Source organism: Emydura macquarii, unplaced genomic scaffold, assembly GCF_026122565.2.
Source record: "Emydura macquarii macquarii isolate MOO-44397 ecotype Brisbane River unplaced genomic scaffold, CSIRO-AGI_Emac_v2 contig_719, whole genome shotgun sequence".
Taxonomy (NCBI): Eukaryota; Metazoa; Chordata; order Testudines; family Chelidae; genus Emydura; species Emydura macquarii.
The window spans coordinates 11593900-11618200 of record NW_027130856.1 but is presented as its reverse complement, the minus strand read 5'-3'; the positions used below and the strand labels follow the sequence as shown (position 1 = coordinate 11618200).

The following is a 24301-nucleotide window of genomic DNA, read 5'->3' as shown; positions in this document are numbered from 1 at the left end:
CTCTTCCATGTTAAGATTTTGCACAATCTCATTAATTTCCACTCATAGGAGAACTCTTTGTTTTGTTGGGTGTTTTAGACACAAATTAAGCTGTTGCATTATTTCATTGATATCGCTAATGAAATACAGCAAAATCAGTACATTCCAGTTGTAAACAGACAACTGTATTGTATTTGGATTTAAGAAGATTGTTTATAGGTATCTGTTAACTATTGTCCATAAAAGAGCAACCTAAAATAAAGGCAAAAGTGTTATACTAGCATCATTAACCATTATGAAATCTTACATAATTTATAAATTTATTATACTGACATATATACACACACCCCTAGGATCATTACTATACACAGACAGATAGATGGATATGCTGGGTCTGATGTGATCTCACACGATTTATATCCATTGACTCCAAGAGAATTACTCATAATTTGTACTGCTGAGAGATCAGAAACAGCATATCCATCTTATATGCAAGACCAGTATATCTATTGTTATCACAGTTTTGAACATTATAATGCTAGGGAAAGAAGTTTAAGCAGTGACCAGTGCCTTAAAAAAAAAAAAAATATATATATATATATATATATAAATAAAACAAAGCAATTTAGAATGGAGTTCTCAGATCTGATGTTTTTTGCAACACCAATACAATTTACTTTCACATATTCATTCATTACATACAGAGACTGTAAATATTCTTGTGTTAACATTGAAAGTTCTTTCCTTACTAGTAAGCCTAAGCAGCAAATATAGTACTATTTAGTCATCACTTTCATCTGTACATTTAAAAAAAAAAAAAAAAGTGGACTGGTAATTGGTCCCTATCTTTATACTTGAATTAAAATTTAAAACAATTTTAAAATCCTTCTTTTAATAACCATTAAGGAATGAAAGAAGTAAATCTGGTTGTGAATGCCATTATGAATTTCAGTGTCTATTCTACATGATAAAATTTGTATGCTGTGTTTGAACAAACTGTCATGTTAATGACATTCCTCAGTCTGGTGCCTTCAGTAATAAGCAAGCTGAGTTTTTAAATGTAGTTGATGGGTTTTTTCCCCCTCAGACACCCTATGAGGAAAAAGAGAATTCCCATTTACTTTCATGACCTCTGATTTAAAAGCAGAGATTGCACATTATTTACTACTGGATGATTTCCCTGAAATTTAATGAGGACTAAGTACAAATATGACAGATGTAATTATCACAGTTTTATTCTGCACAGTCAGGGTCTCCTTGTGCTGTAATTGCAAGCTTTTCATTCAACTGCCGGTAGCGGAGTTATTATCATAGTACTTTATGTTATTTCAGAGGAGAGGAAAGCAGACTTCCACCTCACTTTTACTCCATGGAGTTTCATAAGAATTCCTTCTGCCTTGTTTTACACAAGAATAAAATTAAAGGGATAAGGAAAGAGCATTGATCAAATCTCTCTGCTAATGGTCCCCCACACATGTTGAGACCAGGAGTCTAACCCATGTTTTCATAATACATTGGGAGGAATGGAGATCTTGAAGAGGTAGCTCTTTTTTTTTTTTTTAAAGAAAAAGAAACATGTGGGCAGGTGGCCACCTCATTTGTCTAGTGCTAAGAATTTTTTTCAGCCTGTATTGCTGCACTCATTTAGACTTAAATCAAGGTTGAGTGAGCCCCAGCTGGAGATTGGACCACTGACCCCAAAACTGGATATACCCAGCTACAAGTACACCACTGGAAGCCTCCCTTTCTGAGTCCTGAATATAATTGCTTTATTTTACATTGTACCCTCAGACAGCTCATACACATGGGGGAAAAAATCCTCTTCTAGTTCAGTTCAGACTGTACTGATCTTGTGTTAATGCCCACCTTGCAGTACACTATACTACTCACTTCCAATCCAAGCACTTGAAGGGACCCAAAATGTCATTGTATTGACATGATAATTACGGAGGTTATTTAAACTGAAAGAGAATTCTAAAAAAAAATATGGCATGATTATTGCAAGAGTGATAAAAGGAGGAATCACGGGTATTTCAAATCTACAGTACACTTCAAGTAAGAACAAACCAAGTATGTAGCTGCTAAAGCTAACAGACAATATCTCAGACAAAAGGAATAGCAAGAGGCAGCATGGACATTAGGCTCTGCCTTCAATGGTTGTCTCAGCTGGGTAAGGACTACAGATCAAGCTTTTAGGGACCAGTTTTAAATGGGTCCTGACCTGGGGAGAGAGGAAGGACTGGAAAGTCCCTGGATTTGCCATAAACTAGAATGGCTCAGTCTTTCCGGTTTTAATTGTGATTATCTGATGAATGGATACCAAATTAACAAATCCAGCTAAAACAAAGCATACTTGGCTTGCTTAGACTTAAAAAGCTTCTGAGAACTAGGTTTCCACTGTGGATTTACAACCAGGTCACTGCTCCCCAGCAACCTCCCACTGAGTCACCTCTGGGAATTACATACTCAGTCTGTTGGTCTGCAAACAGTTAAAATTGAACACAACAAACCCTTAGGAAACAATTCTAATCGTGCCACAGTTTCTTTCCTTCCTTCATGTAACACAGACTGTGCTTGTCTGAGTTCCACGGTCTTTCAATAAACCTGAGGCAGGTTGTTTCCTCCTGTGTAAACATCCACGAGTTTCTCTTTGCAGTTTTCCCCAGACTATGGGCTCAATCCTGCAAGATGCTGTGTGCTCAGTTCAATCCAGCAAAACACTTATGCACATGCTTAACTTTAGGCATGTGAATAGCCCACTCACTTCAATGGGACAACTCCCATGCTTACCTTTATGCACGTCCTTACGTGGAAAGGATCAGACTGGAGCGCTCAGCACCTTGCAGGATCAAGCCCATAATCAAAGGAAAACTGCAAAGAGAAACTCACGGAATTCCCTATACTGCTGTGGGGAGGAGGTACCACAGAATTTAACCCCAGTCCTAATGTGATAGGGGACGGTGGGGTGGGCTGCAACTCTTGTCAGGACTATCCGGACAAAGAGTCCGTGCCTCTGCACTGACTCTGGGGGCTCCATTCCCACATATGCTCAGAGGACACCTTTCTCAGTGATGCCATCCCATCCCTTCAAACTTCTGTAAGTTTTCATTTAATAAGAAAAGGTTTCAAGGAACAGATATGTAGAGACGTGTATTTGGGTCCATTCCCAAGCACTCTGGGTGCTTTACAGCTATATCAGGCAATGAAGGCCAGACTGCTGGACTCTTACTCCCGTGAGTGAGTATTTACTCGCAGCACTACTCTTGTAAGTAAGTGTTCACTAATATAAATCAGGGTTTCACACCCCAGCGCTTACAAAATACAATATCGTGTTTTCTGTTCACAGCTCCCATTACCGTCTTCGTTACAAAACCTCTCAATCCACACGATTAAACTGAGGCTTGGTCTACACTAGCAATCCACACCCCTGAGCGACAGCGTAGACAGTGCTATGTCGCTTCTCCCGTCAGCATAACTACCACCACTGCAGCCTTTTAAGTGTAGACAGACCCTGAGGCTTTGTAAAGCTTAACCAAACATAATCTATTGACTATGCCCTGAAGAGAATTACACAATGACAGAGAGGAAAGAAATAAGCCTTGAAACTCCAGGAGGCAGAACTTCAGGTCTGGCTGAGTTGTGCTCAGTGCACAACTGGAGAGTGAGGGGGTATGTAAAGGTGGCTTTTAGCGACCTTTATGATCACCTGATCCTGGTGCTGATCAGGGGTTGGTCCAGTCCCAGACATATTTAGGGCAACCTAAAAGCTGATCTAAGTTATGCTCAGCTGCCTTTGGAACCCCAGCGGCCATCCCAGCACCTGAGGATCCCTGGAGTGCAGGGATACTCTGGTCATGCCCCTTTTCCCTAGGGCAGGAGTCACAAGTGGCTAGTATGCCTTAAAAATATTCTTCTACATAGGAGAAATCCTCATGTGGCCAGATCCACTAACTTTTATGGCTATTTTGTTTGCATGACTGAACACCACAAAGTAGCCAGAATAGGATTGGTGATCTGGCTCCCAGAGAACATATCAGGCATAAAACCCTGACACTTCACAGCACCCTGAAAACCTTCACTGGAGATTTGGTATCTTGCATTGACTCTTTGGAGACAGAGTTTCATTAAACTGTTTTATACTCAAGAAACATCAAACCTTTCAGATTCTGCTCAAAATACTAGATGAATAGCTCAGAGTACAATCCCAACAAGATGCTCTTTTAGAAAGAGAAGTGTTAACAAAAATTGAAAGGAAACAAACTGTAATTTCAAATTTCTCTGTTGCAATTTGCCAGTTGCCTAGCCCTTACAAAATGATTTAACTGGAGGAGTGACACTGGAAACTGATCCAGGAGCCGGTAATGGGATACACAGCCTGCTACAGTGTCACCTAATTCTCCAGCCTAAATGCTTGATCAAAGTTATTTCCTCCCAATGCTTGTTCAGTGGCCTATAGTGACAAAAATGAAAACCACCATCACAAATAGCCCACCCCTTGATAGCCTCAGAGAGGCTGAGGACTAAGTGGGCAATGAGAAAACACTGCTTCCTCATGCCTAGAGATGGTCCCTCTATATCAGGATTGAGACACCATGACAGAACAATGCTGCTGGCTGCGCTGTATCTGCTCTGCAGTTAAAAAATAAAGAGGCCTCTGGTCTCTAAAATGATTGCTTTAGTATCTTTCACAGACAAAATAAAAGATGCATATTGAATTTGTGTGGCAATGGGAGAAGTAGTAGGGGCTTGTTAGAAAGTTTGAAGGGATATGACCTAAGAACTGCATTGACCTAAATTGCAATTTGAACTATAAATGCACATGCTGGAGATTTCATTCTTTGCTTGCAGAACAGCAAGATCAGAGGTAGACATGGATAGGTGCAGAAGTAAATCACTCAGCACCAGGAAGACAGCAGATGAAGGCGGGAAAGAGGAAGAGTCACATCTGCAATTTAAGGAGCAGCATTGACTGGCTTTACAAGAAGCAAAGCCCAGTGCTTTGTGGCTACAGAAACCATTCTAATAACATGGTAGCTTTTAGGATAGGGAAAGTAAGAATGAAAACTTAGGGAGCGACAGAAAGGCAGGCAAACCTCCTTAAATGGAAAAGGTCTATTGAATTAAAGGTAGTATGTTGAGTTGTGCAGTTGACAAGTTACTACTACAGAAAAATGACATGTAGATTTAAGACAAGTTATCCATTGGCATTATTGTTCATTGTCTACAATCTTCAAAGGCATTATGTGCAAATGGATGGAATTTATGCATTTTCACTTCCAAGTGATGGCTTGAGTCATTAATGTTGGGGAAATGGTGCTAGATATAGATCCAAGCCACGGTTCTCACAGTGGTGACTTGGATCAAGTTAATATATTACACTGACAGGCTAAGGGCAAAAGCTGGATTATGTAGATTAGTTCACACTGTATACTGTACTTACAATTGGGCTGGCATTGATGTAGTCTGAATTATCGTGGCTATTTTCAGCTTTCAAGCATATCCTGGAATGATCATCTGCAAAGGCAAAATTAAAAAAATAGCATTTTTATCCAACTTTTCCACACTTGTGAAGTTAAAAATAATTAAAGGCTGATTAATGTACATTTCAAAAGCAGACAGACAATGTAAGATGTTGGGGGAAAGTTATTTTATTTTAACCACTAAGTCAGCTTAGCTTTGATAGCATCCCAGCTGCACTCATGAAATGAAACTCTTCAAAAGAAGATTTTAGAGGCTAACTTCCAAAAACATTTTCTCATGGTAAGATCTATCAGGTTGTGGAATAGCCTTGCATATGGAGAGGAATAAGCACCATTGCTCATGAAATTTAAGATTAGACTAAGAAAAAACACTAAAAAAAAAAAAAAAGATCTGTAGAAAACAATCCTGCATTTGCAGGGAGATTAACTAGATGACCCAATGAGCCTTTTCCATCTAGCTTCTTTATAAAATGATATTGTTCTGAAACATAAAGCCAGGAGTTAATACATGCAGACCTTGCACTTACTATTATTTCTAACAAGAACAGCAAAATATAATTTAGGGCTGGATTGTGTGATAACAAACTGCCCTGATTAAGGGAAAGTACATTTTTTGGCTGCCGCTGGAACAGTGTAGGAGGAAACTTGTGACTCGGAGACCCTCCTACTTCCTTGGGGCTCCTAGGACACAGTCAACCGTGTCTGGTACATACCCCGTATAACACATGATTTGGTGGAGCTACACTGCTCAGTGCAGTACTGGGATGGAGCCAGGTCTGTTGAAAGAATTTTTGGGCCCTGATATATCATGTTTACTGGGGCCCCACTCCCTCCCTTTTCACGTTATTCACACAGATGTTACAGAAGTTTTTGGCCCTGTCCCCTGCCCTCCTGAGCTCAGGGTCCTGGTACAACCATTCCCACTCTCCTCCCCTCTCTTCAGCCCTGGAGGGAATCAAGGACCTGCCCATTCCCCACTCCCTCTCACCCACCTGTGCCTGAGTAGGGAAGTAACAGTTCTGAGAAGCTTTTTTCCACTCTCATGGTACTACCAATGATGCAGGTAGCCTATGCAAGGTTGCAGGGAAGGGCTCTGAGTCCCCTCGCATCCTGGCACCATCACACTAATGAGACCATGATTTGGCCCTTAGTACTTGTAGAATTGTGTCCCAATTTATTAATTCTCTACACTGTGTTACATTTAATGAACATCCAACAGTGCAATTAACACACAAGGAAATAGGATGGGAAGACATTAGATCTGCCTACTCTTATTTTTGAGGGGTGCGGTTGGCATTGGGTATACAAACAAGGTGGGATGATGAACTTGTATTTTACATCAGGTAGATTGGACTTTTAATTTGTATGAATCTATGAAATGTTATTTACAGCCATTTGAACTCATCAGCAAAATTAATCCAGCAATGGGAGAACCTCTGCTGAAATAAGGTTAGAGATGCAAAAGTAATGTAGAGGAGCTGAGCTACTCTTGGCTCCTCTCATAAAATTATTCCATGAGTGAAGCACTGACATAAAACAGGAGAAACACCAAAAGACAGGGAAAACATGTGGTCAAACTATTCAACTTAAGCTTCTCTATGAAACCACTATACAAAAGGAAGAAAAAGATTTATGATCCAAATCTTAAATTGTGGTAAATATCTTAGGAGGAGAGCTGTATACATGGGATATGTCTACACTGCAATCTGAGGTGTGACTTCAGCTCAGGCAGACATACCTGCACCAGCACGGCTAAAAACACCAGTGATACAGCATTATAGGCTTCAGGGCAGATTGTACCAGTGCTGAAGTCCATGCTGCCATATCTACAATGCAATTTTTAGCCATGCCAGTGCGGGTAAAGCTAGCACTGCTATGGCATATCTTAGATTGCAGTGTAGACATATTCTGGTGTTATTTTCAGAATAAAGAATGACAAAGCTCATTCAGCTCAAATTTATATAATACAGTAGCACAGCACAGTAGGGATTTCTGACTACATCAGAGTGTGCGTGTTTTTTTTTGTTTGTTTGTTTTTTTCCCCAAGAACTCTAATGTATTATAGGTATTTTCACCATGGGGCAGCTTTAGGGATTTGTGACATCTGAGATCATGATTTGTCAGAGAAAACTTTACAATAAGCAAGGTCATGAAGGATGTATGAAGAATTATAGCTCTGCTATTTTCTGGCTACAGGAAATACATGGCTTAAATGTGCTAAATGTGGTCTGGAGACAAATCCTCACGCTTCATCGAGCTAAACAGGCACTTAGAAGAAGTCTCAGCCACAGGAAAGCAGGGCCCCTGAACTAACTAATCAACAAAGAGAATGTGGTACCACATTTTTTAAGTAATAGATAAATGAGAGAGACAGTGATTCATTAAGGTTTAGTAAACAGGTAGTTAGTTTGACTCTCCAATAGAAAGTTAAATGTCAGATCAGTAAGTCTGGGAATCAGTTAATTTTTAAAAATGTAATACTTTGTCATGATACACCACTTCAGTGATGCCTTCTTATTATGGTGCTATGATGGGTTTACAGAAGGGTGAGAAGAATAATATGTTTGTAAAGAGTTTGGTGGTGAAATGGAAGAATTCACATTTGCTCCCAAGGGAGCTCTCAGGGTAAATTACGGACATGTTTTCTTAAGAGTTTATGCCTATCCTTGGCACTGAGTGTGGCACATTGGCAATGAGCCCATTATGTTCTTATGTGCTTGTTGACACCCCAAAGAGTCCAGGAACTGGGAATCAGTCTCCAGAACCCTGTTCAGCAATTATGGACATCTGTCCTTTGTGGTGACACTTACGTTAAATAGTGACTGGTGCAACTTCAATGGACAAATAATTTTGCTTAAGTGCACTGATTAAGTTCTAAGCAGAGAAAAGCTGAGTAGAAGCACAACAGATAAAGGCAGAAAGGACAAGAAGGGGAAGAAACCCGGAGAGGATCCCAAAAAGAAAGTTAAAAAGATTAATCAGGGCGGACACAGAATGGAACTATGAAAGTGAGAGAGAAGATATAACACTGGACAGGCTCATGCTAGTCATTACTCCCACTAGTTCAGATATTTACTGTAGCTACTCTGGCTATGCTAAACACCAGACTAGTTCTTTGCATTTGCTATTGGTCTGGCGAGATCACAAATGTGCAGAACAATGAGACACGTGTGCTGGGAAAGTTGCAGAAAGGAAGGCTCCCTAACATGGGAGGCTGCAAAGGAGAAGACACCACACACACTTTTAGCTGGCACTACATAAAAATAGGTGTCTTTATCTATCTTAGGTCCTGATAATTACCACAGTAGATGAGCACCTCACAATCTTCAATGTATTTATCCGCACAACACCTTAGTGAGTTAGGAAAATTCCCTATTATTTTTCCAATAGGAAAGTGAGGCAGTGAGAAACTAAGTGATTTGCCCAAGGTCACATAGGAAATCTGTAGTAAAGCCAGGAATCAAACCATGTCTCCTAAGTCCCAGACTGGTGTCCTAACTACTGGACCAGCTTTGTCCATCCTTCATGTTTGATTTTTTTTGCTACATTTGTATATACACATAAAATACTGTACTGAACTATGGAACTTGTGAACTGTTGAAGAATAATAACTAAACAGCCTGAAGATTATGTAAAGCAGCGTATGACCCTACTTTGCACTTAGTTCACTTGATATTAGCCAGAAGTTTGACTCTTCTCGTATTTGTATTGAAATCAAGTTAACTTATTTCACAGTACCATTTGTGCAATGTACATAAGGACAACATGAATAGTACAGCATCCATAGAAACCATTATTTTGCCAATGAAGTACATTGCAAAAAGTTTGTTTACTAAATGAGTCTTTTTTTTAAAAAAAATGTATATAGTTTTTCATATGAATATATAACCATCAACTGAACAAAATTTAACAGTTGATGCTCTCTCTCACATTTCTTCACCTACCACTGAAATACCTCTGGGGTAGAATATGCCAGCTTTTTATCACAGCTCAGCAACTATGCAGCAATTTAGGAAAGAAAATGAAGCCTATTCTGTTCAATTCAGACTACAAGCGGAATGTAAAGTACATTACTAGGCAGAATGCAATTTCTCACACTTCATTTTGCCCAGGAGACTGGGTTTTAGCACTCCTACTCTTGCAAAAGTACCATGGGATCTTTATTGGACTAAACTACCTCCATTTTAAATCTCAGCCAAACTACAACATTTCCATAGCACTGTGTCCCCTAGCACCATACAGTATTAGTTAAGTTTGGACTCAGAAGGAAGTGTCACCTACAGAACCACCAACACCATTTCCTGCAGCACCTATGCTTTCCTAGTTAGCAGTCTTCCACTCAACTGTTAACCAGGAATGATCCATCTTAGTTTATGAGATGGAACAGATCACAGCTTAAGGTGGAATGACTGCAAGTCAATACTCACAAGCACACTTTAAGAAGATTCATTTTGAGCAGTGTCTGTTAACAAGAAGTGATAAACTACTCCATGCTATGTCAGCAAATATGTTTTTACTATTAACACTTAAAAGGATGCAAAAGCCTTACAGTTCTTTAACTCTGGTGGATAAAGTTACTTTGCCAGAACTTGGTGCACATTACTGCACTTTTGAGATAGAACGCTTTTTAATAGGCCTGATTCCAAAGCCCACTGAAGTCACAAGATTCTTGCATTTTACTTCAGTGGGCTTTGGATCAGCCTAACAGTCACCAGAGTGACTTGATAGTGCAAAATTGACTGTTTTCCACTCGGTATTCTTCTGGTTTGTGTACTCTTGGGAAGGTAGTGCTGAGAAGGGAACCTTGCTAATAACCGAGCACAATCAAAGGACTTTCCAAGCTCTCATGTACTGAAAGGCTACGTTAAATAGTAATGTAGAACTAGCAACTCTTCAGCTCTAATCCTGGCTCTGACACGGACTCTATATGTTGTGTTCCCTGTCTCCATTTCCTCATCTGTACAATACACACTCGCATCTCTGCTAGGGAAAATTAATCAGAGCCCTTCAAAAATGTAAATGGTTAATAGTATCTGCTAAACCACACAGCTGGATTGCAGGCACTCTTTGAAATAAAGCTGTCATCATAGCTGTGGGTCCTGATTGTTTTTGCTTTAGGTTTTGCTCCACTGGTTATTTAATAAAATTTGTGGTCAATTTCTCTGTTTTTTTGTGGCTCAACCTCCAGCAAATAATGCTAGTTACAGCTATGGCGTAATCTACTAGAAAATATACAGTAGATATGCTGCTTTTATTTAAACTCACAAAGACAGTCTCCTACATGAAACAACAAATTCTAGGAATATAAATACTGGCCACTTTTGTTCTCATTTTTCATCCTAAGCCTAACAGGGAACAACAGCCAATTTGTAAGCTTTTCCAACCAAGCCTATAGAGGCTCACTCACTACAGCTGAGAATCTAACGAACAGGCTCTCAATGCAGACTGCTGGTATTACTGCTTTGAACGAACATGATACCAGCTCATCTAAAGCCAAGCCAAACTTATTTCTACTGAATGACCATAACTGTTGATCTTGCGCAGAAACTGCATTACAATGTTTGAAAAGCACGCTGGGTGTTGATTTACATGATACAGCACTTGCTGTCAATGTGCTGAAAAGTCATGTGATATAGCTATACATTTCACAAGTAAAACATAAGGAGATAAGTCAAATGTCTGACAGGACAACAGGTTGCATATCAAACAAATATTGGAAGCTGTGATTTTCTTTTAGATTGAAGCAAATGCTGTTCTACAAAATGCTTTTGCTGTTCATCTATAGTTCTGATAACGCTTTACCAAAAGATGGTAAGGAAAACATCAAGGAATTAATATATATTCACTCCAATTCAAGTGTACATACATGTTACTACACTTTGAAAGCGATTCTTCTGGACATTTTCCTCCTTCTGTGCAATGGTAGCAGCATTGGGTTCAGCTTGATAAGCACAAAGGGCCTCCCACTCCTTCTCCAGACGATTTTTATTCTTCAGATGATCTTCCATATAGGACTGAAATGAAAAGAATATACCATCAGGTACTGTTTTATATACAGGCTGGCGATGTACTATCCACATACAGGGCTGAGCTAAAAGAATTTATATACTGTTTTTGGGGTCAAAAGTAAAGCTGGACCAAATGTAAGGTGGTCTTTACAAAGTCAGAAACCAGGGGTGTTTCAGATCCTGCTCCTATTTTTCCAAACTCTCAAAGTTCCAGGGGGATTGAATAGGAGAGAAAGAAGATGAGCAGAGAAGAAGCTTCAGTTTGGCTTACCTGCAGGAGCAGGGAAGAAGAAGTGTTGAGAGTAATACAAGTATTACAGGGACCATGTTTGAATAGAGGTGTTGATACACACAAGGTCTTATTGTTAAAATCACTCAATTTTTTTTTAACTCAGTTGAGACACTTAAAATATGAATTTCTAACCTTAAAAAAAGTGCTTTAGCTTTGCTCAGATGAAATGCTTTTAGACTCTCTCTCACCACCCTCCCCCAGCCATGGAACATCAGGAACAAGCTATTTCCTCTTCAGTACCTAAACAAGTGCATATGGCTCTTTCAACCTCAGATCAAGGGATAGAAGAGACGCTTATATCCATTATTAAAACAATTATTTAACATGCGAAGATCCCATGTTAGATTGTGAGCTCTTCCAGGCAGGGTCCATGCCTTAGCCTATAAAACATTGTGTGCATTCACACAAGGTGTAAAACTTGCAGCATTAACAAACTTAGCTGTTAAAAAATGAGTATAAAATTGTTGGCCAAACAACATTTGTGTGATATTACATCATAAAATTCCTCTTCTTGCCTTAGTGAGGTATAGAGGTGAGGGGTGTCTGACTGGATTGTCTGGGGAGAGCTGAGTCTGGGGGGGACTGGGAGAGACAGCATTACCTCTGATACCAGCATTCATGCCTGGTGTGTTCCATACACTCTGCCTCACATGCGCCCCCACTGACCAGTTGAGAGGAGTCGAGGGAGCAAATTGGCTCCAGCAAACCCTCTCTCTTCCCTTTGTGCACGCCTAGGCACTCAGCAGACATGCTTGCTGCTGAAAGCTTCCTCACAGGCCCCACCCTCTAAGATGTGTCGCTGTCAGAGCTGGTCTCCAAGCTTGCTGAGGGTCTGGTCAAGATGACCTTTTACAGATTGGACATTTTTCTCTCTGCACAAGACTGGCAAGATGTCCAGTGCTCCTCCACTCCTTGCGGCATCCATAGATCCCCAAGAGAGAGAGCCTCCAGTGCTGTGAGAGAGAGGGGGGGAAATGCAGCCACCATCGGATATATTGCCAGTCATGCCCTGAGGGAAGATTTTGTCCTGACACCAAAAGGCGATCTGGATAAGGGTTAGCACCATTCTAAAGGAGGTTGTGGTAATAAATGTCAATAAATGTTGTTACAGATTGTGGCTGGCATCCAATGCACGCAGGAGGCTTCGAGAGGCCAGCTCCAGCGTAAGCCCAAGCACAGTACCCTGGATTGGTGAACCTTGTTTCCCCATTAGCCTCCAGGGTATGGGAAAGGCTTGAGTTTTTACAGACTTAGTTATTCCTTGCCTACACCCTTATTCCTCCTCATGGTCAGAAGGATAAGGGTTTGGACACTTGGCTGAAACATGAATTTGATAGCAGGAGTTTGGCAAAAGGCAGCTGTCGTGGGGTTGATGCACCCTGTCGAGGGGAGTTGGGCTGAGAAAAACAAAAACCAGGGGTTACGGCTCAAGTGGCAAGAGTTCCCTGAGATGTCTCTAATCCCTAGCGTAACGGGGCCTGGCCTCCAGAGTCAATACAACTGTTCCTGTCTTCAGGCAGCGCAGTCCAACATCTATGCAACTGCCCTTGCATCCAAGGCAGCGCGGCCCAGCAGCCACAGTCTACACGGCTGCCCCTGCGTCCAAGGCCGTGTGGCCCAGCAGCCAGTCTACGCGGCTGCCCTCAAGCAGTAGCGCTGCTTCTCTGGATGATGACCACAAGCAATGGTGGGTGCGGTACAGAGTAGGGGGACACTGGCCCACCCTACTTCACCGGGTCCCAACCCAGGGCCATAAGGAACCAATTCTCCTGTGTTTAGGCTCAGTTGCTCTCTGCAACAGTTCCATTCGCTGGATCACTTCCTACCCTCACTTCCAGCATCAGTAGTCTCCCGGTGTCAACAAACTCTTTGTCGTCCTCGGCGGTTGACTGGGTGTCCTCAGGGGCCTCAGCACAGTGGGCCTCTGCAGCCTTGGGCTCCTGTAGCTTCCTGGCAGGAGTCTGAAACACGTCTGCTCTGAGCTGCTTCCTTGTATACCTTGTCTCCAATTCAAGCATGGCCCGTGAAGCGGTGTGGCCTCTTCAGCCCCCCGGGGTGCTGTTAACCCTAGCTGGACCAGTGTGGGATTGATACACCCCATCACACACTCTGCCCCTCAGGATAGGACAGGGTGTAAGATGTACCTCTTCTTCCTTCCCTTCTATTCGGGAGAAGAAGTCTGCATTAACATGGGCCCTACCTGGATGATATAGCACACAGAAGTCATAGGGCTGGAGGGAAAGGTACCACTGCATAATCCGGGAGTTGAAATCCTTCATGCTGTTGATCTAACAGAGGTGTACGTGTTCAGTGACCAGCTGAAAGGGGTTTCCCAGCAGACAGTATCTCAGGGCATCGACTGCTCACTTCACTGAGAGGGCTTCATCATTTATGGTGGAATATTTGGTCTCCCAAGGGAACAGCTTTTGGCTTAGGTTGAGGACTGGATGCTTTCCCCATCCCTCAAGTCCAACTTCTGAGACATCTGCATGGAAGATGAAGGGTTTTATAGAGTCTGGGTGAAATAGGACTGGGCTCCTGAGTCGTTTGCTCTTTCAGGGCGTGAAAGGCTTTCTCAAAATCCTCTGACCACTGGACCTTTTGGGGTTGGGAGTTCATCAGGTCTGACAGGGGACCACCACTGTTGCGAGGTCTGGCACGAAGCGTTGATAATATCCTGCCATCCTGAGGAACTGCCTCACTTTCTTCTTTGTTGAAGGGACTTGGCAGTCCTATAGGGCTTGCACCTTATCCACCAATGGGTGGGGAACATCTGGGCTAGTTTTTGAACCTGTTCCTGTTGCTCTGGGGTGAATACCTGTCCTACTGAGACGGCGTTAGGTCAGGCTTTCTGACGGCCAGCAGCCTCAGTTCTGATTCGGGAAGAAAGGGGCAATCAGCAGATCTTCCTGGGCCTTCCATACTTTCAGGAGGTTAACATGATACGTCTGGACTCCCTCCGCCGCGCGGCCAACCAGGTCTCATAATCCATTGGTTTCACCCACCAAATTATCTCAAACAGCCCTTACCACTTGGTGAGTAACTTGGACTCTGAGGATGGCAAGAAGAGAAGAACCCTGTCCCTGGGCTCAAAAGACCATAGCTTTGCCCGTCAGTTGTATTGGAGTTCCTGGGTTCTCTGCACCCACAGTAAATTCTCTTGGGCAAAGCCTCTGAGCCACTGAAGACATTCCCAAAGTTGTAATATATAGGGCGCTGACCCCTGGATTCTTGCTTCTCCCATGTTTCCCTAAGAAGGTCTAGGATTCCCCTGGGCTGCCTCCCATAGACGAGTTCAAACGGGGAGAAACCCATGGAAGCTTGGGGGACCTCGCACACAGCAAACAATAATGAGGGCCGTAACTTGTCCCAGTGCTGCAGGACATCTATGAATTTTTTAAGCATAGTCTTCAGAGTCCTGTTGAACCTCTCCACCAGGCGGTCCCATCAGTCTGGGGGTGAAACTCCAATGTCTTGAGGGCAGGGATATTCAAAAGCTGGCACAGCTCTACCATTAATTTCAACGAAACATTAGTCCCCCAGTCAGTCAGACCTTTCCCTGGGTCCTCTGGTACCCTGAGGGCCAGGAGCCTCCTCTTTGTTAGACCTATGTTCCCTTTTCCCACGGTTCAATCGCTCCACTCACACAGGACTTCACAGAATCATTGCCAATTGCGCCCCAAGATTACAGAGTAGTTCAGTGTCGTGGCCAGCCCAACTCGACATACTTCCTCGCATCATCTGGCCTTCAGTCACACCCTGGCAGTCGGGTATAGCTGTACATCCCTGTGAGTGCACTGTAAGTGGATGGGGACTTCTGTCAGGCCTGGAGATTCCACCAGGCTGGCCTGGACAAGCATCTGACTACACTCTGAGTCAACCAGTGCTGTCGCCGGGATAACGTTCACTCGCAGAGGGATCAGGAGTTTGTCTGGGCCCCTTTTCTGGGCCTGGTAGCCTGCCACTCACCCATGGCTGTAGCTGCAGTCCATGAACTGGCACTCACATTGGAAATGCCACTTCTGGCCATGACATCAGCCTCAGGGCATTCCTGTCTGCAGGTCGAGACTCAGGACCGCAGGTCCCCCAGGTGAGGCCTCTTCAATCTGGGAGGATGAGATGACAGTTTGTCTCTGGTCCTGCCCTTCGACAGTCAGATAATCCTCCATCAAGGAAACTACTTCTGCTAAGGTGGCCAGACAATGCTGTTGCACCCACACCTTCCCCTCGCCGGGGAGGATCTAGATGAACTGCTCTAATGCTACTGTCTCCACCATTTGGACCCCAGTCAGCTTCTTCATCACTGCTCAGTGGTCCAGAGCTCTGGAGGCCACTGGGAAGTGATGGCAACCCACTCAGAAGTAATAAGGAACATCTCTGGATCATCACTGGGCCCCACCGGCAACCCACTAAGACATTCCTGGCCTCTGGTCCCACTGAGGTGGAAGTAAGTGGTCCAAACAGTTGCAAAAGCACTGCCATCTGTCAAACCAGGTGCTCCTGCGGTGCCTGGTATTGTGTGGCCATCTCTCACCCCAACTGCTGCGGCTGCTTCTGCCCTCGTGCCATTTGGAGCTGCCGCTGGGTAGCCATCTATTGCAGAAATTGTGCCTGGTGCAGTAGTTGCTGAGTTGTCTGTAGCTGTTGGCTCTCCAGCATCCATTTCAAAATCTTTTCTGTCTCCATATCCACCAGAAGGGGAGGAGGGGTTGTCATCTGCTCTTCCTTATTCACACATCTCAGCAGGTTGTGGCCACTGCTCGCACCCTCCACCACGTGTTGCAGGGTTGATACACACTGTCCGCAGCGTAGGGCCGAGAAAGACGAAAAACAGGGGTTATGACTTAAGTGGAAAGAGTTCCCTGGGCTGTCTCTCGTGCCTAGGGCTCTGGGGTCAATACAACTGTCTCTGGTGTCCAGGTCAGCGTGGCCCAGCGGCCAGAGTCTACGCAGGGCTGCCCTCGAGCAATAGCACGTATTCCTCTAGGCGGTGACTGCAACCAGTGGTGGATGCAATGCAGGTTAGGGGGACCCAGGCCCACCCTACTCCACCGGGTCTTGACCCAGGGCCCTGAGGAACCGATTCTCCTGTATTCAGGCTTAGTCACTCCCTGCAACAGTTCTGTTCCCTGGGTCACTTTCTACCCTCACTTCCAGCATTAGTAGTCTCGCAGTGTCAACAAACTCTTCTCCATCATCCTCAGTGGTTGACTGGGTGTTTGCAGAGGCCTCAGCGCAGTTGGCCTCTGCAGCCTGGGACTCCTGCAGCTTCCTGCCAGGAACCTGGAACACACGTCCTACTCAGTCAGCCCAGAACAAGCTGAGCTGCTCCCTTTTGTACTTTGTCTCCAGTCCGAGCATGTCCATCAAGGGTGAGGGGGTGTGGTCTCTTCAGCCCACAGAGTGTGATTAACCCTACCTGGGCCAGTGCAGGGTTGATACATCCTGTCACAGCAGCCAACAATTATTCCTTTAAGCCTGCACTAGAGTCAATGTATACCTTGTAATTTTGGGAGTGTGGGAGATCAGTCCCTCCCTTCAACAGTAAAATTAACAAAATTATGAACTGCCACTTTAAATCCATTTACATGTCTACATCTTCATTCTCCTGTATCTCCTCTTCAATCATAATAAGCAATTAAATACTGGGGAAGCTGAGGGAGAAACTGAGGTTTCAAAAGGTTAAATGATATGCTCAAGGTCATGAAGGAAAATTTGGGGCAGAGCCATGAAAGAACCCAGAATGCCTCATTTCAGGTTATATATTTCAATATCATCGTTTCTTAAAGCCCTTTGTTTGCAATCAAAGCAGACCATTTTTATCATTTGCTTTTTCAAGCACTTACTAGCATAATTAATTCTACTGTAACATTTGCCTCAAAATAATTGCCTGGAAAAATCTCACCAACAAGCATTCAAATACATTTTCTATTCCTCAAAAATATTTTAAGAAGACAATCCTTACTATGCCACATACTCACTTCCAACATATTTTAAGGATGAAAGGCTATCATGCCCTTTCCACAGGTTTTGCTGAAAAGTATCAAAGGCTTTAAAACTGTCTTTTGCCAAACGTAAGCTTTTCTAAAATTACCATCTCATTGTGTTCCCTATAGAACAAGCAAAGCAGGATACCATGCTCTCTTGCAAATCAAACAATGCTTGTCACTAAAGAAATGGTGTCTGACGCATAGCTTTGTTTTCTGCAAAACATGCGTACCCTCCTCCTCCAGTGGTGGGGTTGGGGAGTGGAAATCAAACCCTCCACTACTGAAAAGCTAATAAATATTGACATTTGTCAAAAAGAAAGATGGGGTGTACCTTAAATGCCATTCAAATATATTAGATTACAAGAGATTTTTGGAGAGACTGAGAAATAGTGGTGGTTTAGGAACACATAAGAAACCTATCCCTGTTGTATCTAAGGTGCCTGAGACAGGGTGAAGAAAAGAGCATTTATATTGCTAAGAAAAGATTATCCTTCTTAAATAAACAAAAATTGACACATGGAAAAAGAAAATAAGTGAAAGAGTGATTATATACAGGTTCAGGATACAACAGAGCCAAGATTTTTTGGATATCGGAGAGCTGTTTATTATGAGATGGTCAAAGAGCAGGCGGCAATCTTTAGAGGACAACCTAGAGTATCTTCAAATTTTAAGCCACAGTCCTACAATCTGATTCACATGAACGGGCCCCTACGCCTGTATAAAAGTTCCACTAACGTCAATGGGACACTGTTCAGGTATAAGGGTCTGACAATGCAGGGTCTCTTTGAAATCACTGTAGCTCTGCTTAGCTGCAGGGATCTGTCTGTGCAGATCAGATTCCTAAAATGAGGCCATAGTTAATAAGTAGTTTCCACCACCATCCTACCCAGGGTGTTTCCAGTTGCTTCTATTTGTCATCTCAAAAGATATCATTTTCCTTTCACTGGCTACATTCTTTGTAAATAGCTGAGTATAGAAAAGTTAAGATACTTGGTTTTTCAGATGTGTGTGAATTTTAAAACAGCTTATGCTGTGTTTTTTTAAAGGAATAAACTTCCTATTCTAGACAAATCTTAATTTTTTCTGACAATTGCCTGTAAACCTTCAGTGAAAATGCAAATGAATAAGGAGAAAAAGCACTGAAAACCTTGCCTCTAACAAAGACAGCTGTCTCTCAAATCATTATCAACACTTAACTTTGTTCATATTGATCAGATCAACACAAACCATTCTCAGTGTAGAGCACCCAGAATGATGAGATGTTTGAATGGCTGTAGCCAGATGTGAGGGGGGGGCTCCGTTCAAGTGACCACCAGCCAAGAGTAATTTTGCAAGCAAATGCATTAAAAAAAAAAAAGCCAACAAAAAAGGAAATGCCTTCAATCTACTCAGAAATCAGGAACTCTGTCATAATTAAGCCACATACTTGTTTAATTTATGGTCCCTTAAAGCAAACCCCATTCCCCACTGCATTTTTCTAGACAGGAACTGAGCTATTCTGAAATATCCTCATGGGAATTCCTGATAGTATGCTACACTCACTGGTATGCTTCTGATATTTTAGAGTTTGTTCATGTCTACTCAAATCCACTCACTAATTAGGATATTTTCCTGAGACATTCTGCAGTGCTTGCCTGGCACAATGGACGTTCATTAACTGCATATCAAACACACACACTGCTTCGCTGTTCCAAAGGAGCACACAGGAGACAGGGAGGTTGTCACCATTATTATTTGAACGTTACGCAAAGCCCTATGTATACAGGCAGTGGCTGATCTCACCAAAATGCCCACGTCTACATCTGTCCTCAGCCGTGAGTTTGCAGTCCTGAGTGCACTGAGTGCCACATCTACAGTGTTGGCTCAGAGTTCAGATTCAAGTCTCCTTGAGCAGTTTAACTTCATGGAGGTTTTCACTTTCCTCAAGAAAGGGGGGCTGGGGGCAGTGATGCTGTAGCACAGCTTACACTTTCCCTTTTATGTCCAGATGGGCTGTTCTTGCCACTAAGTATGATCCAGGGAAATGACACAACCAGTGCAAAGGATGGGTGCAACATGTTCTTAAATCAATTATTATCCTATTTTCCAATCAGCAGGGACATGCCAGTACATGCTGGCTCGATGTCTAGTTGGCAGCTGGTATCAAGCAGAGTGCCCCAGGGGTCGGTCCTGGGGCCAGTTCTGTTCAACACCTTCATTATGACCTAGATGATGAAGTGGATTGCACCATCCGCAAGTTTATAGATGACATTAAGGTGGGGAGGAGATGCTGGAGGGCAGGGATAGGACGTAGAGTGACCTAGATAAATTAGAGGATTGGGCGAAAAGAAATGTTCACCAAGGATAAGGGCAGAATCCTGCACTTAGGACGGAAGAATCCCATGCACTGCTACAGACCGGGGACCGACTGTCTAAGCAACAGTTCTGCAGAAAAGAACCCGTGGGTTACAGTGGACAAGAAGCTGGATATGAGTCAGCAGTGTGCCCTTATTGCCAAGAAGGCATATTAGGCTGCATTAGTAGAAGCATTGCCAGCAGATAGAGGGAAGTGATTATTCCCCTTTACTCGGAATTGGTGACGCCACATTTAGAGTATTGTGTCCAGTTTTGGGCCACCCACTACAGGAACGATGTGAACAAATTCAACAGAATCCAGCAGAGGGCAACCAAAATGATTAGGGGGCTGGAGCACATGACTTATAAGGAGAGGCTGAGGGAACTGGCTTGTTTAGTCTGCAGAAGAGAAGAGTGAGGAGGGATTTGATAGCAGCCTTTCAACTACCTGAAGGAGAGTTCCAGGGAGGATGGAGCTAGGCTGTCCTCAGGGGTGGCAGATGGCAGAACAAGGAGCAATGGTCTCAAGTTGCAGTGGGGGAGGTCTAGGCTGGATATTAGATAAAACTTTTTCACTAGAAGGGTGGTGAAGCACTGGAATGGGTTACCTAGGGAGATGGTGGAATCTCCATCCTTAGAGGTTTTTAAGGACTGGTTTGACAAAGCCCTGACTGGGATGATTTAGTTGGGGTTGATCCTGTTTTAAGAAGGGGGTTGGACCAGATGACCTCCTGAGGTCCCTTCCAACTCTAATCTTCTATGATTCTATCAAAGTCTCAGTGTTCTACATTAGGCTTCTGCCAGGCTATAAGAAAGCTGTCCCTCTGGAGGACCTTGCCAATGGACCTCTGACTCAGAGAACTAGCGCACCTGGTTTACTAGTGTTTTGTGGCACATACAAAGACAGATCACAAATTCTTGAAAATGGGCAAGTAGCCAACACCTAACGGTTTGGTTGGGCTTTGGTAAAGAATTCCTGCCTGGTTTGCATTTGGTTCAACTGATCTTTGTAAAAGAATAGCAGTTAATTTGAAGCCACACCACCTGTCTGTTTTTATTTAAGGCTTGGCATTTGGTAAGTGTTTTGTGGATAAATTAAGATTCACAAACCTCAAACTGAAATCTTAATAGTACTGATGAGTCTCCAAAACCCATATGTGGAGTCACTGTATTTTCTGTTCATCTGTCTAGGTGTAGCATGACCACTATCTGATTTCAAAGCCCTTATGCTGCTAGTGGCTGTTCAGCAGTTACAAAATGCAATTATTTTTGGCAAAACACTTCCTGTATTGATCGTTGCTTAGAAAGACACTCCTTTGATGCATTCCATCATGAATGAGGATGCCTCTGTCAGTAAAAGATCAGCAACTTTAAAATGATCGACGTTGGCAGGTTTAATCTAATCTCAAATGTCAGCTATGAAGGGTGGGTTGAACATTATCTTAATCCTTGTGACCAGTGACCACACAAATCCACACCTTACTCCTGATGAGGTAAAATCCATTGCCCTCAAAGTCAAAGTTGCTTTTTACAAAGACAGAGCAAGGAAATCAAAATAAGGATTTGACATATGAGAGCCTTGGAATGGGGTAGACTGTACCCTCCTGTTGCAATATCTCCCTTGATAGGGAGCAGGGAAATCATTGAGCCCTACATCCTTGTCAGGCACAGGGTTTAACATCTCTCTTCCAAGAAAGAAAGTGCAGCACTACATCACAGATTCTATGGACTCCCCAAGATCTGCATGGTGCCAAGAGCCATTCAGAGCTCAGCAGCTACTCTGGTGCTGCTCCTTGAACTGCAACCCTACTCCAAGTAACTCCACTAAAGGGAGGAGAGCCCCAACATGGGCTAAGCTAGAGAGAAATGTAACATGCCCTCTTGCTACATTACATTTCCAGAAAAAACACTCCAGGTGTAACTTAGATGTGCACTGCAACCTCAACCCCATGAAGCCTGCCCGCTCCTCTCTACATCAATACCTGGAGCCACACAGCACTTTCTGCAGCACCCAGGGGAAGAGGGAGAAAATGCTGGCATTGAAGTGGCTGATCCCATTCCCACACAGAGGTTGAGGAAAAATGCAGAGTGGACCCTCTTCGTGCAAATCATAAGGGCTTGGTGTTTTCAGGGTTCTGTCATTTGTCCCCTAAATGGGAATTTAGATACGAGAGAATTGATTCTGAACATTGTATTGAATCTGAAATATCACATTAAACATTGAAGGGCCCTTCTTGCAGCAGCGCATTTGGTGCTGTTTCATCTTATTTTTTCTCGTAATTTGACCCCAAGATTATTTTCTTTTTAATATGAATTTTCCCTTTTGTTGTCCCTGTGGTTCCAAGCCTTGTTTTATACGTAGTGCTGGCATAGTACATCTCATTCCACAGCTTCTTTACATCCAACCACTTTGTCTATTTTTCTTCTTATATCCCTTTTGATTCTTCTTACACAAATATGTTTCCCTCTTTAAGGAGTAACTCTGCTTTACTTCCAACACTTCATATGCTTCTCTCACTTATTTTTCTCTTTACTATTTTCTCCTTAGTGGTTTCAGGGTAGAACGCTTTCCTCCTGCCTATTGTCCACAAAATTACAGAAATCAGAGGTGAAAAAGGCCTAGCCTAGCAGTTCCCAGACTGAGTTGCAATCCCAAATGGGGACGCACCATGAGCAGATGGGGTTGCGATGATCCTTACAGTGAAGAGGACACCATTTTGCTCCACATAACATGACCTCATATATATGGTGCATGCAAGGTCATGATGCATAGAAGACACCATTTTGCTTTACAAAATGGCATCCCTGGCACAGCGTGAGCTCGTATGTATCATACATAAGAGGTCAAATTGTGCGTCGGACACCATTTTGCCCTCCATGCATCATGGCCTCACATGTACAGGGAGTGTGAAGTCACGCTGTGGGGAGGACGCCATTTTGCTCTTCAAATGGCTTTCCCCAAGCTGTCTGGAGTCGCAGCAGGAAACACTTAATTAAAATGGGGTTGTGCTGACAAAAGGTTTGGGAACCCCTGGCCTAGCCGATTATCCAGTGCCTATCCCTTCAAATGCAGAATTGTTCCCTGTACTTCAGTTCCTAAATTTGTCCAACCTCGTTTTAAACATCCAACATCTCACAGGGGAGACTATCTGATTCCTTAAAACTGCTCATTATCAGGAAACTATCTCTGGCTTTCAACCTAAATATTCTTTTTCCTAGTTCCATTCCATTTAGAATCATAGAATCATAGAATATTAGAGTTGGAAGGGACCTCAGGAGGTCATCTAGTCCAACCCCCTGCTCAAAGCAGGACTAACTTCAGCTATATCATCCCAGCCAGGGCTTTGTCAAGACGCAGCTTAAAAACCTCTAAGGATGGAGATTCCACCACCTCCCTAGGTAACCCATTCCAGTGCTTCACCACCCTCCTAGTGAAAAACTTTTTCCTAATGTCCAACCTAGAACTCCCCCACTGCAACTTGAGACCGTTGCTCCTTGTTCTGTCATCTGCCACCACCGAGAACAGCCTAGCCCCATCCTCCCTGGAACCCCCTTTCAGGTAGTTAAAGGCTGCTATCAAATCCCCCCTCATTCTTCTCTTCTGCAGACTAAACAAGCCTAGTTCCCTCAGCCTCTCCTCATAAGTCCTGTGCTCCAGCCCCCTAATCATTTTCGTTGCCCCCTGCTGGACTCTCTCCAACTTGTCCACATCCTTTTTTAGTGGGGGGCCCAAAACTGGACACAATATTCTAAATGCGGCCTCACCAATGCCGAATAGAGGGGAATAATCACTTCCCGTGACCTGCTGGCAATGCCCCTCCTAATGCAGCCCAATATGCCATTAGCCTTCTTGACAACCAGGGCACACTGCTGACTCATATCCAGCTTTTTATCCACTGTTACCCCCAGGTCCTTTTCTGCAGAGCTGCTGCCCAGCTCGTCGGTCCCCAGTCTATAGCTGTGCATGGGATTCTTCCTTCCTAAGTGGAGGACTCTGCACTTGTTCTTGTTGAACCTCATCAGATTTCTTTTGGCCCAATCCTCCAGTTTGTTTAGGTCCTTCTGTATCCTATCCCTACCTTCCAGGGTATCTCCCACTCCCCCCCGCTTAGTGTCGTCCGCAAACTTGCTGAGGGTGCAATCTACCCCATCCTCCAGATCATTAATAAAGATGTTGAACAAAACAGGCCCCAGGACCGACCCCTGGGGAACTCCGCT

General features: G+C 43.4%; 1 protein-coding gene across 1 annotated transcript in view; it reads right to left on the bottom strand.

The window, feature by feature from the left end:
* Positions 1-24301, bottom strand: part of LOC137149191 (receptor-type tyrosine-protein phosphatase N2-like) — a 138003-nt gene that overhangs the window by 53497 nt on the left and 60205 nt on the right. The window contains exons 5-6 of the mRNA XM_067542550.1: positions 11326-11473; positions 5420-5493 (exon numbers count right to left, since the gene is read on the bottom strand). Of these exons, the coding sequence (XP_067398651.1) occupies positions 5420-5493; positions 11326-11473 (222 nt within the window). The remainder of the gene's footprint in view (positions 1-5419; positions 5494-11325; positions 11474-24301) is intronic.